This window comes from Phodopus roborovskii, unplaced genomic scaffold (assembly GCF_943737965.1).
Source record: "Phodopus roborovskii unplaced genomic scaffold, PHOROB, whole genome shotgun sequence".
NCBI classification, from domain to species: Eukaryota; Metazoa; Chordata; class Mammalia; order Rodentia; family Cricetidae; genus Phodopus; species Phodopus roborovskii.
In genome coordinates this window covers 18,956,526-18,970,320 of record NW_026126416.1, presented here as the reverse complement: position 1 = coordinate 18,970,320, position 13,795 = coordinate 18,956,526, and the positions used below count along the sequence as shown (strand labels likewise).

The 13,795-nt window shown below is 39.2% G+C and overlaps 1 protein-coding gene across 2 annotated transcripts in view; it reads left to right on the top strand.

Annotated features, from left to right (window-relative positions):
• Plcb1 (phospholipase C beta 1) overlaps window positions 1-13,795 on the top strand; it is a 648,366-nt gene that overhangs the window by 428,380 nt on the left and 206,191 nt on the right. For both annotated transcript variants that reach the window (XM_051183312.1, XM_051183313.1), the window contains exons 5-7: window positions 9,584-9,663; window positions 11,366-11,419; window positions 12,395-12,470. In XM_051183312.1, coding sequence (XP_051039269.1) covers window positions 9,584-9,663; window positions 11,366-11,419; window positions 12,395-12,470 — 210 coding nt within the window. The remainder of the gene's footprint in view (window positions 1-9,583; window positions 9,664-11,365; window positions 11,420-12,394; window positions 12,471-13,795) is intronic.

Below are 13,795 nucleotides of genomic sequence, written 5' to 3'. Positions count from 1 at the left end.
GACTAAGAAGAAGTCAGGGCCATCTTTGGCTAAGTAGGTGAGTTGGAGGCCAGACCGAGACATACCAAAACCTTTTTTTTTTTTTTTAGAGGGATTTTAAAATTAGCATTATTGATACACACAGCTAATTAGGAAGGGGAAACCAGAAGTCAGCCTCAAAACAATGGATTATGAGCACTAAGTCGTCTTACCCTGCTTCAGACATTGTTAAATTGATAGTAAAGTGATATAAGTGCCAGTCACTGAGAAAATGAAGTGGGTCATTAGAAAATGCTCAGACCTGTTGAGAACCAGCTCAGGGTGTTTGAGCTTTGGTACTACTTGTCAACAGAGCATGGAGTAAGAATGGGAAGTAGGATGAGGATCAGGTTGAAAGAGGATGGTTGTATACTTCAGAGTAGCATGCATGAGGGCCTTGGTTCAATGTTGAGCATGTGTGTGCACGCGCACACAGCGAGAGAGAGAGAGAGGGGGGAGGTAGGCAGGGAGGGGGAGAGAGAGAGATGGTGCAATGGCATGAATAACTGAGGGAAAATAGAAAACAGACAAATTGATAAACTTCTCATTTATTTCTCCTGCTTGTGGAGAATAATTTATGGCCCGTTACTCCCAATGACACAGATCTTAGAGTTCATCTTTTAAGAAACTGAGTGAAGTCTTTAGAAAGAACTATGGTGAATAGCACAGGAGTTAGGGAGTCAAGGAACAATAAAGCAAACAGTAACATGGAAAGGTAGCAGTTTCTATCTATGTATGATTTGTTCTTATGTTTTCCTCTGTATATCAGCATGAATTAACATAAGTTATCTCTGGAATTGATAGGTTAGGCTAACAAGACCAATGCCCCTACTATCTCCTCAGACCAGGATGTTTTCATCGTCCCTAGCCATCCATGTGTTTTCAGGAGCAGCTACATCAGGAAGTCATGTTTTCCACAGGAGCCTCAAAATTTCTACTTCCCTATGACCATGTCAACGGAGCATATTAGAGCTAAGCACGTTGTTGGGTTAATTTTTGGTCGAATATCCTGCTAGGCCAGAGTGTAAAGGACAGTGTTTCATATTGAACCCCATAGCTCAGATGTGGCAAACAACAGCTCTGAAGTCCAGTGCAGAAAACTTTAATATTATCTAGAAGAGAGTTCAACAACATGAAAAATAATATGAAGTGTTCAAAGCCAAAGGCAGAGAGTCGTTCTTATGGCAGAGGAGAGACCACCAAGATCCGGATTCCTACCAAGGGCCAAGCCCCTCTTCATTTCAAGGAAAAGAATCCAGTTTGCTAGTGGGTTTAAAATAAAGTTGGGAGGTATAATTAAGGTATTTAAAGCAAATTGGATTCCAAATGAGAAAATTACATTTTAGCAGAATTCCATCATTATAAGTTAACGAGGAACTACCTGTGCGTACTTACAACTCAATTTTCAAGGAATGCAGTTTTAATTCTGTCAAACGTTTCAGTTTAGCAAATAAGCAGTGCTGCTTAATTCCCAAGAAACAGTGACTGCCCCCTGTTCCCTTCTTGGAGTTCCTCCCACTGTGAAGTTAGCTGTGGGGGTATTTTTTTGGTTTTGTTTGTTTGTTTGTTTTATTTTTAATCAATCTGTTTTAATATCTTCAAATAGGATATCTTGAAAAATAAGCAGGGTTGGACAACTACTATGATAGAAGAACATGCATATACACATTTATCTTCTATAGAGCATACTACTGAGACAGCCACAGGCAGAATAGTTAACATCAAGACTGTCAGGAGTAGACTAATAGCAACTGTTTTCATAAAAGTGACAGTAGACTATGGAGAGGGCACTATCCCAAGAATATGCCTTTTGCTTTCACACTCAGTTCTTGATTATCTTAGCTTATTTATGCAATTCTTCTTCTGCAATTTATCCAGTTTTCCTTCCATTATAATAAATAATTCAGTCCTTGATCAATTCTCCTATTTCCCAAGAAAACTTGAGTTGTGTGTTTTCCAGTTGTAGCCTAGAACCATTTGAACATAATGAGGCATCTTTCCTTGGTATTAAGTCAGCTGAGCAATATCATGTTTGTGTCTTAACAGTGATATTAATGGACACTAGTACACTTTTGTTTTGGCTTTGTTGTGGTGGGATTGTAGTCTTGTGGTTCTGTGTTTGACAGTCACTTCTCTTTGTGTACGAGATGAAAATAGGATCTAAGACCTGCTCTATTACCAAGTATGAGGAAACAGTTTCAGAATCATATCTAGCATCCTGAGTGTTCTCTCTCAGACCACACATGCAGTAACTTTTCTTAGAGTCTTTTCTGATTGGACCCAGGACTCACATCGTGGACAGATTCTTTACAGTATCATTAAGAAAAATGTCCTGCATCATGGATTCTGCATCATGCTAGCAGAGTAGTGAACTGTGCTCAGGCAGGCGAGGCCATTCTGAAGGAGGCATAAAGTGTTCCTCCTCACTCACTTCCCAGGTTGCTGCCATGTATAGGTGATTTAGTTGGAAATCAGTTACAAATGACAGCAGTTAGCAACTATTAATAAGTAGAATATGAAGTATTTAAAACATGTGATGAGTATTAAAATATCTAGCATTAATTTCTTGCAAACCCCAAGAACCTTTTGAAACTCATTATGTAAAAGGAGATGTAAATAAATAGGGCATAAAGAATGCTAACAGCAGGAAGCTGCTGATAGTATGTACTGATGTGTGCCATTACAGATTTTTTTCCCAAGCTCAGAGAACATATAACATCAACGAAGAAACTCCATTATAAATGATAGGCTCTGGATGATAATAATGATTTAATGTAGGTTTATGGATTGTAGCAAATCTGCCACTCTGGTGGGGAATATTTAATAATGGAATAAGCTATTCATGTTGGGGTTCAGGGGATACATAGAAACCCTTTGTACCTGCCACTCATTTTTACATTGAATCTAAAATGGCATTAAAATGTTTATTTAAAATGTAATTACAAGGGCTGAGGAGATTGCTCTGTGGATGGAGTGCTCGCTCTTTGGATCTTCGGCAGGCATACACATAAATCCAGTTATGACAGTGCACATGTTTAATTCCAGTGCTGGGGAAGGGGACAGAGACAGGCAGGTCCCTGGGGCCTGCCAGGCAGGCAGTCTCGCCAAACAGTAGCATCCAGGATCACCGGGAGACACTGTCTCAAACATAGGGTGGAGAATGATAGAAGATCATACTCAAAGTCTGTCTCTAGCCTTCTGCCCTCTGTATGTGCATGTGTATATACTCAGATGAGCATAACTCTCACACACATGCATACACTACACACAAGGGAATTTTTAATACATAATTACAATAGAGCTGTCAAACTGAAAGTATCTGCTTTTAGAACATGACCTTTACTAGTCATTTACAGCAGAATGCATTGATTTGTAATTCTATATGTATATACTTATATATTTTAGATATGTATATGTGTTAGCTGGGAGATACTCAGAGACCTTTTAGAATATTTTCTCCTCCTCAAAGAACATTTTAAATGAATATATATTTCTGAAAGAGCATACTCTTTTGCTTTTTGTGTGATTCCACGGGTTAGTATGAAGTTGAAGCCATTTCCTGGGAAACTGTCATGCCATGATTCCATGGGATCCATTTACAATGTGCAGCCACTGTGTATGTCTAGCCTCTACAAACATCTCATGTATGTGTTTGACCTCAGTCCTTAAACAAGCAAAATTCTATACCTTTTTCAAAAACAATGAAGAGGAAAGTGGTTTGAAAAATATAAGTATGGGGCTAAAGAAGGTTAGAATCACTTGCTTGTTGCAGAGGACCAAAACAGTAACAATATAAGTAGAGAATTTGAAAAGAATAATGATAGTTCCCATGTATAGAGAGGAGTGCTCAGCTACATCAGTAAGCCAGGATGTCAGTGTCAGGATGTCAATGAAAAGTACTGCTGGATTCCATATTGTGTCAATTATATTTGAACAACTTTTGCGAATGTATAATAATAGCAGGTGGCTTTGTTTTAATGCAAGAAATACAAGTTCTTATGCTCTGCTGGTAAAAATGCACAGTACTAATTGAGTGAACAAATAATGCTGATGAAAATGCTGGAATCCTAGAATTCTTTAGGCTCTTCACAATAATTGTTTGGCTATGTCCTAAGATAAAATGAAGCAGAAAACAAATATCTGAAAAGAAATAAACATAAATATCCATCAATTGAAAACAGATTCTCAAATTATATATTCTTGTAGTAGAAGAATATGGGAGTTAAAAATGAACTAGACCTATGTGTAACAGCCTTGTTTTAAAGAAATAATATTGGTTACAAACAGGAACTCATGCACTGAATCTCAAGCATAAAGGGGGCCATATTAAGAGGTATCAAAAATTGTCTGGGGGCCTCCATAGTATTGACATTTCGTGGGGGGTTCCATTACAAATAGCCACCTCTACCATTATAGCCTGAACACAGCCACAAACAATGCAGAAATGAGAAAGTGTGTCTATGTTCCTATAAAACTTTGTTCATAAATCATACAACATGCCAACAACACCTTTAATCCCAGCACTCAGGAGGCAGAGACAGGTGGATCTCTGCAAGTTCAAGGCCAGCCTGGGCTACAGAACAAGTTCCAGTTCAGCCGGGGCTATGCAGAGACATCCTGTCTTTAAATAAATAAATAAATAAACAAAATACAGATGACAAGTTAGATTAAGCCTACAGGCCCCAGTCTACTGACCCTGAACTATACCCTATAGTTCTATAAAACTATATCACCCTCTTCAGAATGCCATATAAAAATAGGTGCAATGTTGATATTTACCTTTCAAATTAGAGCTTGCTTCTGGAAAGAGAAGTAAAAGAAGGGATACATAGGGAAGAATTAATTTAAACTATATTGCAACAGTTTGCAGTGTTTTTAAGTAATTAAGAAATTTTTAAGAAAAAAATGTAATTAAGGAACTGTGATAAAATGTTAATGTTTGTCAAATTTGGATCAGTAGATATACATGTTAGTTACATCAGTCCATGTATTTCATATGCGTAACAAAAAATGCAATACTGAAAAATGAAAGGTAACATAAATACATTAGAACATTTAAAATAACATAAATCAGAAGAGTAGAAACCACAAATATTGGCAAGAGTGACCCTTCTTTCCAAAGACACAGTCTTTGTATGTTTACTCTTCTTAGCCAGACACTGAAGAATTCCATTCTGTTCTCAGAACTGGAAGCATTCCATTGAACATGGATGGTATTTGGATGAAGGACAAAGATGAATCATGGCAGGGCTGAATCCTTCCCTTTATTCTTTGTACATGAACTACAGGAAATTTGAGTTGAGTTGGTGCCCATCTCCGTCAGGGCTGCAAGATGTCAGTCAGCTCTGCATTTTGTGGCTGGCCTCATATTCTCTCCATTAGGTCATTTCTTGTTTCTCCACTACTTTATTCACTTGGTCCCTGTAAGGTAGTGGTAAAGCACTTGACTGCAGAGGCAAACCCATGTTCAAATTCCAAGTGTCCATAACTGTCTGTGCCCACCTTATGCTGTTTATTAAACAATTCTGCATCAGCTATTTCACCTTCCAAATGTGCTATTGACAATAGACATTTCTGAAGGCATTATGAGGATTATAAGTTAGTTATTTATAAAATGCTTATAATATAACCCAGTCATACAAAGGTATAAATTAACATTGGCCATTGAATACAGTTCAGTTGGTTTACTTATCTGTTTGATTGTGTAGATTAGCTTTCCTTGAATTTTCTAGAACAATGCAATGGTGAGCCTAGCATCTACTAGTTTAGGTTTGAAGTCTTAAGAAAACAGTGATCTGACGCCAGACCGCCTGAAACAGAGTACAAGCTGATCCTACATTCAAAACAGCTGGACAAAACAGCCCTACAGACTACAGCCAGGATATCTGAATCATCTTCGAATCCCCCATGACAGCGCCCCTTACCAGCAGGAAGTAGTTTGGAAAGAACAACGCCCAAATTCCCAAATATTGTGTATAAATGTTTGTTTTCATTTCATTGGACTTTGTTATATAAAATTAAATAAAATTAAAAAAAAAGAAAACAGTGATCTGATCCCAAGCAGTGACTGTACTAGCCCCAAGACAAATTATAAGTGCTTTGAACCTGTGAGTCCTTTCTGTAAAATGAGGATAATAGCTGCCCATCTCTGACAAAAATATTATGAGAGCCAGTTACTGAACACAAAATTTCCCTTCAGATTGTAGTAAATATTCAGTCACCAGCAATGTAACTGATACTCATGACTAATAAGTGTTCATAGTATTAAGCAAACACATGAAATCATATGCTACAAATTTCAGAACTTAAATAGCTTTAGAAATAAAAGGGCACTACCTTTGTGATGTGGTGGGCAAAGCGCTTTGAAGCTGTCAAAATTGACATCTGAGAGGAGAAGGAATAGAAACAGGAGCCCCGAACCTCCAATAGAATTCAACTGCAGTTCATCTTTAGTCATTTTCTCAGGTTAAGGTCTTTGTCCCAAGGGGGAGTTTAAAGCTAAGACAGGAAATGTCAAGATTTAAATAGCTGGGGCCAAGCCAAGGTGAGTGACTGTCAATATTTGGTTTCCAAAAGGAAAAGAACAGGTCCTCTACAACAAAGAATCTGCCCTTCTCAGGCCACGGTAACCAAGGCTTGGCACTGGATTTATAAAAATAAGGTCCCAGTAAGACCCGTTGGTCCCATAGCAAAGAGTATTCCATATTCTCATGATGGCTTAGAGTCTGAAGTCCAAAACACCAGCAATCTGAATCCAAGCAGCGACTCTTGCTTTCTTATTCTTAATTATACTCTGACCCCCTTCTTTTTAGCCATGTGGTACCTAATATAGCTGCAAGGTCTTTGGGGGCTGTGCAAAACTCAACAGCCCCAAATTGTCTCTTTATTTGCTTACAAAGGGAATAAACAAAAACGGGGCTAAAGATTCCCAAGCCAGGTCCTGGAGTGTACTGCTATTCAACGGACTGCTTTTGGCCCAGATGTATGTTTAAACATTGATACACATAAAACACATAAAGATTCCCTGGGTGAGTATAGATGCTGATGCAGTGTGGAGCCTGAAATCAACATTTCTAACAAGTTTTCCAGAGTGCAACACATCTACCCTAGGACATGGCCACTCATATTGTGGTGTAGCAAAGACCTTACCCAGAAACTCCTAAGTAATATAGAATCTCAGTCCCCTCCTCAGCACCACTGAAGGCACAAATGCTCTTCAGCAAAACCCTGATGCAAATCAACATGAAACAAATGTTTCATTCATGGACCTGTTACCCTGAATCTTGGTTGCGTGCTCATTCCTATACAGGTGGCTACTTCTGTTACTCAGAAATCCTAAAACAGTAGTTACTATTTGGGAGGGATTCCAGCAGGGTGCTGGCCTTGTTTTTTTCTGATTCAACTTTCACTGGTCAACAGGAGCTTTTGCTGGCTGCTCCTCTGGATGATAGAACACACTTTGATAACAAGGAGACCAGGATGCCTGAGGCTTTCTCTGCCTCTTTCTTGTAACCCTTCGCCAAAACTAACAAGCACAGTCATTTCCACACCCACACTCTTGCTCACCTATCAGCAAACTCAGATCTGAGTTATCCTCTGCGCAGGGTGAGATACACTATCGTTAGTCTTGTTGGGAACTTTCTTGGTTCAAGCCTTCTTTCTCCTCTAACTATCCCCGCTTACTACTGTAATTTTGTCCTGGAATATAATAAACCCAGTCCTTATAAAACTTCATCTCAGGATCTGCTTCTAGCAACCCAAAGTAAGACATGATATTTTCTTCTGTGAAAGAGTCATAGAGAGACTAATGGCTCTAAGAGACCTATGCTGACCAATTGGCAGGCCAGCCACCAGAAATGCCTCTGATTCTGGATTTTTTTTCCATTTTCCCCAATCAAATGAGAAATCTTGAGGATAGAATTCCAGTCTAAACATGAAACTAATTTATGTTTATAATTACCTCTTATATATAGCATGAAGGACATTTTTATACAATGTTTTTATTTTTACATCTACAATTGTTCTGACCATGAAGTTGTATGAATTTCTGTAATGCAACAGAGGTACTCAAACAGTAAAATACTGGCATGAATTAATATCTTAGTAAAAATCATTTTATGTACATTTTTCCTTTGTTAAATTTGGCTACTAGAAAACTCAGAGTTCCATTTGGCTCACATTATATTTTTGTTGGATATAGTGGGAGACTTAGATTTTCAGCCTAAAATGTCAAACTAAAATTAAATTTTCAGAAATATTTTTAATTCCTTTTGTATTTGGTGTGAAATTAGCTCTAAACCAGTGGTTCTCAACCTTTCCAATGCTGCAACCCTTTAAGACAGTTTCTTTTGTTGTAGTGACCCCAACCCTAAAATTATTCTGCTGCCACTTCATAACTGTAATTTTGCTACTTTTACGAATTATAATATAAAATCTGATATGCAGGCCAACTGATGTGTGACCACCAAAAGGGTCAACACCCACAGGTTGAGAACAGCTGCGCTGAACAAACCCACAAAACCACACAGTAACTTCAGTTTTAAGTACTTTCACTGCCACATAAAGTTGCCATAAAGGAACCTGAACTTTGATCTTTGTTGCAGAGCATACGATAAAAGAAACAAATGTTTAAAAGAAACAAATGTTTAAAGCCAGTGCCAATATTTATTGTTTATTCAGCTCATCTAATTTTAGTAAAATGGCTTCCTGTGCCATTAATAACATTGCATTGATGCTTTTCTGTGTGCACTTCAAGTGTGGTAGTGGATGGTTTTATCTCCCTCCCATAGCTATCATGTGCTGTTAGCTCTAAGCCCACATCGTTTACTCTGTAAAGTTCAAAGGACAATATTCCCACCTGCACTGCTGCAGCTTCCCAACTGCATTCTTGATGCTCAGTCTCAGCTTCCCATTTTGTTGTTGTCAGGTAATGCCCCAGTGTGCAGCCTCATCCTGGCTCTCCTCACTGCCCATCCTGGAAACGGGCTTTTGATGCTATCACATCTTTGCTTTCTTTCTGCATCAGGCTAAGAATTAGTTAACACCGAGATTTTTTTTTTCAGTCCTGTTAAAAATAGATTTGCCACATTTAAACTTTTCTGTTATTTTGCATGTGTTTATCATTCAACAACAACAACAAAAAAAAGTAAAACCTGAACAGTTGTTGAAGCACAGCAGTTTTATCAGTGAGGGACTTAACTAACAGAAAATTTCATCTTCATCTATACATTTCCTTGTTAAAAGGAAATCACTTAGATTTGGATTTAGTTATAACATTTTAAAAAGAAGAGGGTGTGAAACTGGGTGGTGGTGGCTGTGGCACACGCCTTTAATCCCAGCACTTGGGAGGCAGAGGCATGTGGATCTCTGTGAGTGTGAGGCCAGCCTAAGAGCTAGTTCCAAGACAGGCTCCAAAGCCACAGAGAAACCCTGTCTCTTAAAGAGGTGGGAGGGGGTAGGTAGGAAACTGTTCACACCCGACCTGTCTTCCTGGAAGACAAGTTAAAAGCATATTTTACACCTGAATAATACTGAAACTAATTCATGTGTGACTTATATTTTTCAGGAATGGACAAGTGAGGTTTTTAGCTTGGCAACAAACCTCCTGGCTCAGAACATGTCCAGGGACGCATTTCTGGAGAAAGCGTAAGTCACTCCAATTGTATTGCTAAGGGTGTTACTTCTTCTGAATCCGCTTCCTTTCTCCTTTGTGAGTCTTTGTTTATGCTGCCTGGGCTTCTCACATTCATAAACATCTATTTCCCTTTGGGATTGGTTAGAGGACAGATTCCTCTACTGTTCAGGCTTGGAAGACTTCCAGGAGAAATGGCTCTTTCCCCAAGTACACATCAGGCTGGGGTGGCTGAACATCAGGGCTTTTGACACGTAAGAGGAGATATCTCCAAACTCTGGCAGCTGTACTCAGAACACAGAGTTGCTCCTTTTGGAGCACCCTCTGCTGCCTCTGCTCCTGTTCTCTTTTTTAGTAACTCTTGAAGAGAATAGACAGTATATATCCTGTTTATGCTAGAGTTGGAGAATTTTTGTGGGCACTACAAGAACTTTCTGCCTCCTGCATTCAGTGGGTTGATAACGAAATTCTGGACCTTAGAGACTATTGCACCAAGTGATAGACGTGGGAGAGAATAGAAAGCAAGCAGAAAGAAAATAAGAGGAGAAACAAAGGAAATAAGATTAGAAAATCACCGTGGAATTGCAGCAGCCTTTCTAAAAATTATTTGACAAAGGAAAATAGTGATTCATGCCAGATGAGCAGCAGGGAGATGGGTGTGTTCCTCTTAGTGACTCTGGTGGTTCAGGAGCCTGGAGGACTTTTAAATCAAAACCACAAGCAGAAATATTAATAGGCATGCCTGTAATTCACTAAATAGATTTCTGTCTTCACTCTTGTTCCAGAGCCATACCCATTGTTTTAGACCTAATGTCAGGCATTTTCTATTTTGTTCTTATGTGAATTTTAGTCACAGGTATTACTCAAATGCTTCATCATGGAATAATCCACTCTCCTAATTTTGTTACCTGAAGGATCCTCCCAGCATGCCTCTTCCCTTCCTTCTCTTTTCTTTTTACCCTGTTCATCTTACTTGCCATCCTTCATCCAACAAATAGTTCTAGAACGTGTATTTTTCTACAGTATTAATGAATGAGATAGAGAAATAGGATGTGCAAGCTGAGACACAGCATGGTGAAACTGGTTGACTAATCATAATCTATTGAAAATGTCTAAGCCGGATGGAAGACCCTCATGAGGGGTGTGGTGGGAATCACAGCACATGAGTTTTGATGGATATGTTGTGTACAAATCTGGGTGTGGTGTCTCTGGGTCACAGCATAGGCAGTGCCCCAAAGCAGCATTTCCTACCGACACTCTGCTAGCAGTGGCTGAGAGTCCTGTTTCTCTAACTCCCCACCTATGTGTCTGCAGGCCAATGAGATAAATCTCCTTATACTCTTCATGAATTTCTTATGAACAAAATATGATAACTAAGCAGACTACAGATATGTCTCAGAGAGTTAACACTGAGGAAAGGAGCCAGACCTAAAACATGATCAAAATTTATGTGGGGACAAAAACAAGCAAAGACAATCTCTGCTGTTTAATATAAACATGACAAGGAATTGTAGAGATGGACTCCAGAAGAAGGCACGAAGGGAACTTCTGGGAAGTTTCTATGAAGACATTGTTCCAATTCACCATCCAAGTCCCAGTTTGGGGATTTGGATAGTTGGGTGAATTTAGCACACTGCACATGGATTTGAGCTCCTTTTGTATTTTATTTTCTGTACTTTTTAAAAAGAACAACTAACTCCTTTGCTCTCCCAACAGATATACGAAGCTCAAGCTTCAGGTCACTCCAGAAGGGCGCATTCCTCTAAAAAAGTAAGCTCCAGCCATGTTTCCTATCATACTTCTGCTTTGTCCAAAAATCTTGAATCTATGCCATAAGTCTGGTTTATTTCTTTGCCAGGGTGAGTGGGAGCATGGAAATGGTGCGGTAACCCTGCCCTCCGTCATGCTAGCTTCACACAAGTGCATCTGGCTTCCTCATGACACTTTCCCTGACCACCACTTCCTCTGGCGTTAGTTTTGAGAGAGTGTAGGAAGTAGGTAGAGGGAATAGGGAAGATACCACACTGTATCGATCCCAGAATTCACCTGTGGATAAGGTCTGTTCTGGGAGCATAAATTCTGTAACTTTGGTACCCATTTCGGTCACTAAAAGCCAAGACTCTCAATGTGGAGGGGATACAGGAGCCAGGCAGGGAGCTCAAGTGGCAACACAGAGCAAGAAGAAAAGAGCCACAAAGAAAAGCCAGTATACGAAAGATGGCAGATCACCTTTACCCTGCAGATGCGCTGAGCACCAGACTGAGTTTTATAGTGCATCCATAGAGTGTACAAATCCAAATCACTGTATTCAGTTTCTAGCAAAGAGAGTACATGGTTAGAATATGTTATTCAGAAATCCTTAAGCACAGCCACAGAAGCCAGCAATAATGGGCTTCTGCACAGCATACCATTGGAGGCAATGGGCACAACAAGGGACAAGATTGAGAAGACTGGGAAAGTTATTTATTTTAGGAATTAATGTGAAAAATCAGTGCAATAGTTTTCAGTGGGTCATGTCCACTGTCATAGACTATTTATTTTATATCACATACTATACGTTTTAAAAGAGACACATAGATCTTGAGAGTATATGCAGACTTGTAGAGAAATGGTTGACATATTTTTTTTAACTATTCGAAGATGCCTAAATTTCATTCTGTGTAATATTTTGAGTTGGGGTCATCTGTGTGTGCAATGAACCACATTACCTTTTAACCAGGTCTCACATATGTTTTCACTTCGTAGCATCTACCGATTGTTTTCAGCAGATCGGAAACGAGTTGAAACTGCACTAGAGGCTTGTAGTCTTCCATCTTCAAGGGTGAGCATGCTGTCTTTCCAGTATCCCACCACATAACAGTTCTTAAAAGTCCATACTAAACATATACTGGCTAGTATTTCCTAGCCTTAGCTTGATGCAATGAAAAAACCCATAAGGGAGATGGGTATCTATAACCCCAGTCATCAAGAGGCAGAGGCAGGAGAATTACTGCAAGTTGGAGCCTAGCCTAGAATACACAACAAGTTACAAGCAGGGTTGCACCATTTGGAGGGTTGAGACCCACTGCCCTAGAAGCTTTTTTTTTTTCAATGTGAAATGGTGTTTTGCCTGCATACATGTCTGTATGAGGGTGTCAAGTCCCTGGAAACTGGAGTCACAGACAGCCATGAGCTGCCATATGGGTGCAGGGAATTAAATTCACATCCTCTGGAAGAGCAGTCAGTGTTCTCAACCACTGAGCAGTCTCTCCAGTCCTTGTAGAAGCTTTTGAAAATACAAATGTTAACTTATCTTCTAAAACCTCTGTTACAGGCATAGTTGATACATAGTACACATATTTTTAAACAAATTTAGTATCAGTACTTTTCAAGGCTGTGTCCACAGGTTCTACTGAATGGGTTGCAGATTCAAAACAATTTGGAGATCACTCACAAGGAGAAGGACAGCACACAGGGTGCTCTTTTATTGGTGTGTCCTATACATAAGACATTCAGTATATATTAGGCACTGTCAGGAATTCGTCTTCATGTAAATTCATTTCCATATAACATTTAGAAGGATGTGTTACCACTGCTTCTGAGAGAACAGAGTTTGTTGCATGAACTCTGTATATCGTGCTTATGGAGAATTTTCCTTTCTCTTCCAAATTACATGCAACTAGTATCTAAGCAACAAGATGGCCCTTATCTGGATCACTAACTACCTACCATAGGGGACTCTGAGTCTCTGGAGATAGCTAGACACATGGGCAGCCATGTTCAAGTTGTACTGAGTGAAACTAGAAAGCTACTCTTCAACATATGATGAAATTATCATAAAGGACTGAGCACTACTTACTTCTTTTGTCACCCAATTCTTGTTCCAAAAGTTAAAAAACCTAAACAAGTTAGAAAGGATGCTAGCTGGGCATGGTGTCTCAGACCTGCAATTACAGCATTCAGGAGCAGACTGGGATCACTGCAAGTTCCAGGCCAGCTGCATAAGTAAGTACTAATTCCAGAAATATAGATAGATGTTTGATAGATAGACAGATAGATATATAAACAGATAGAAGTTTTTTTTTTTTTTTTAAGAATAAGAGAGGAAAGATTTTGCTAAGTCACAGGAAAGCCACAGTGATGTTCCAATACCAATTTTGCCCTCTT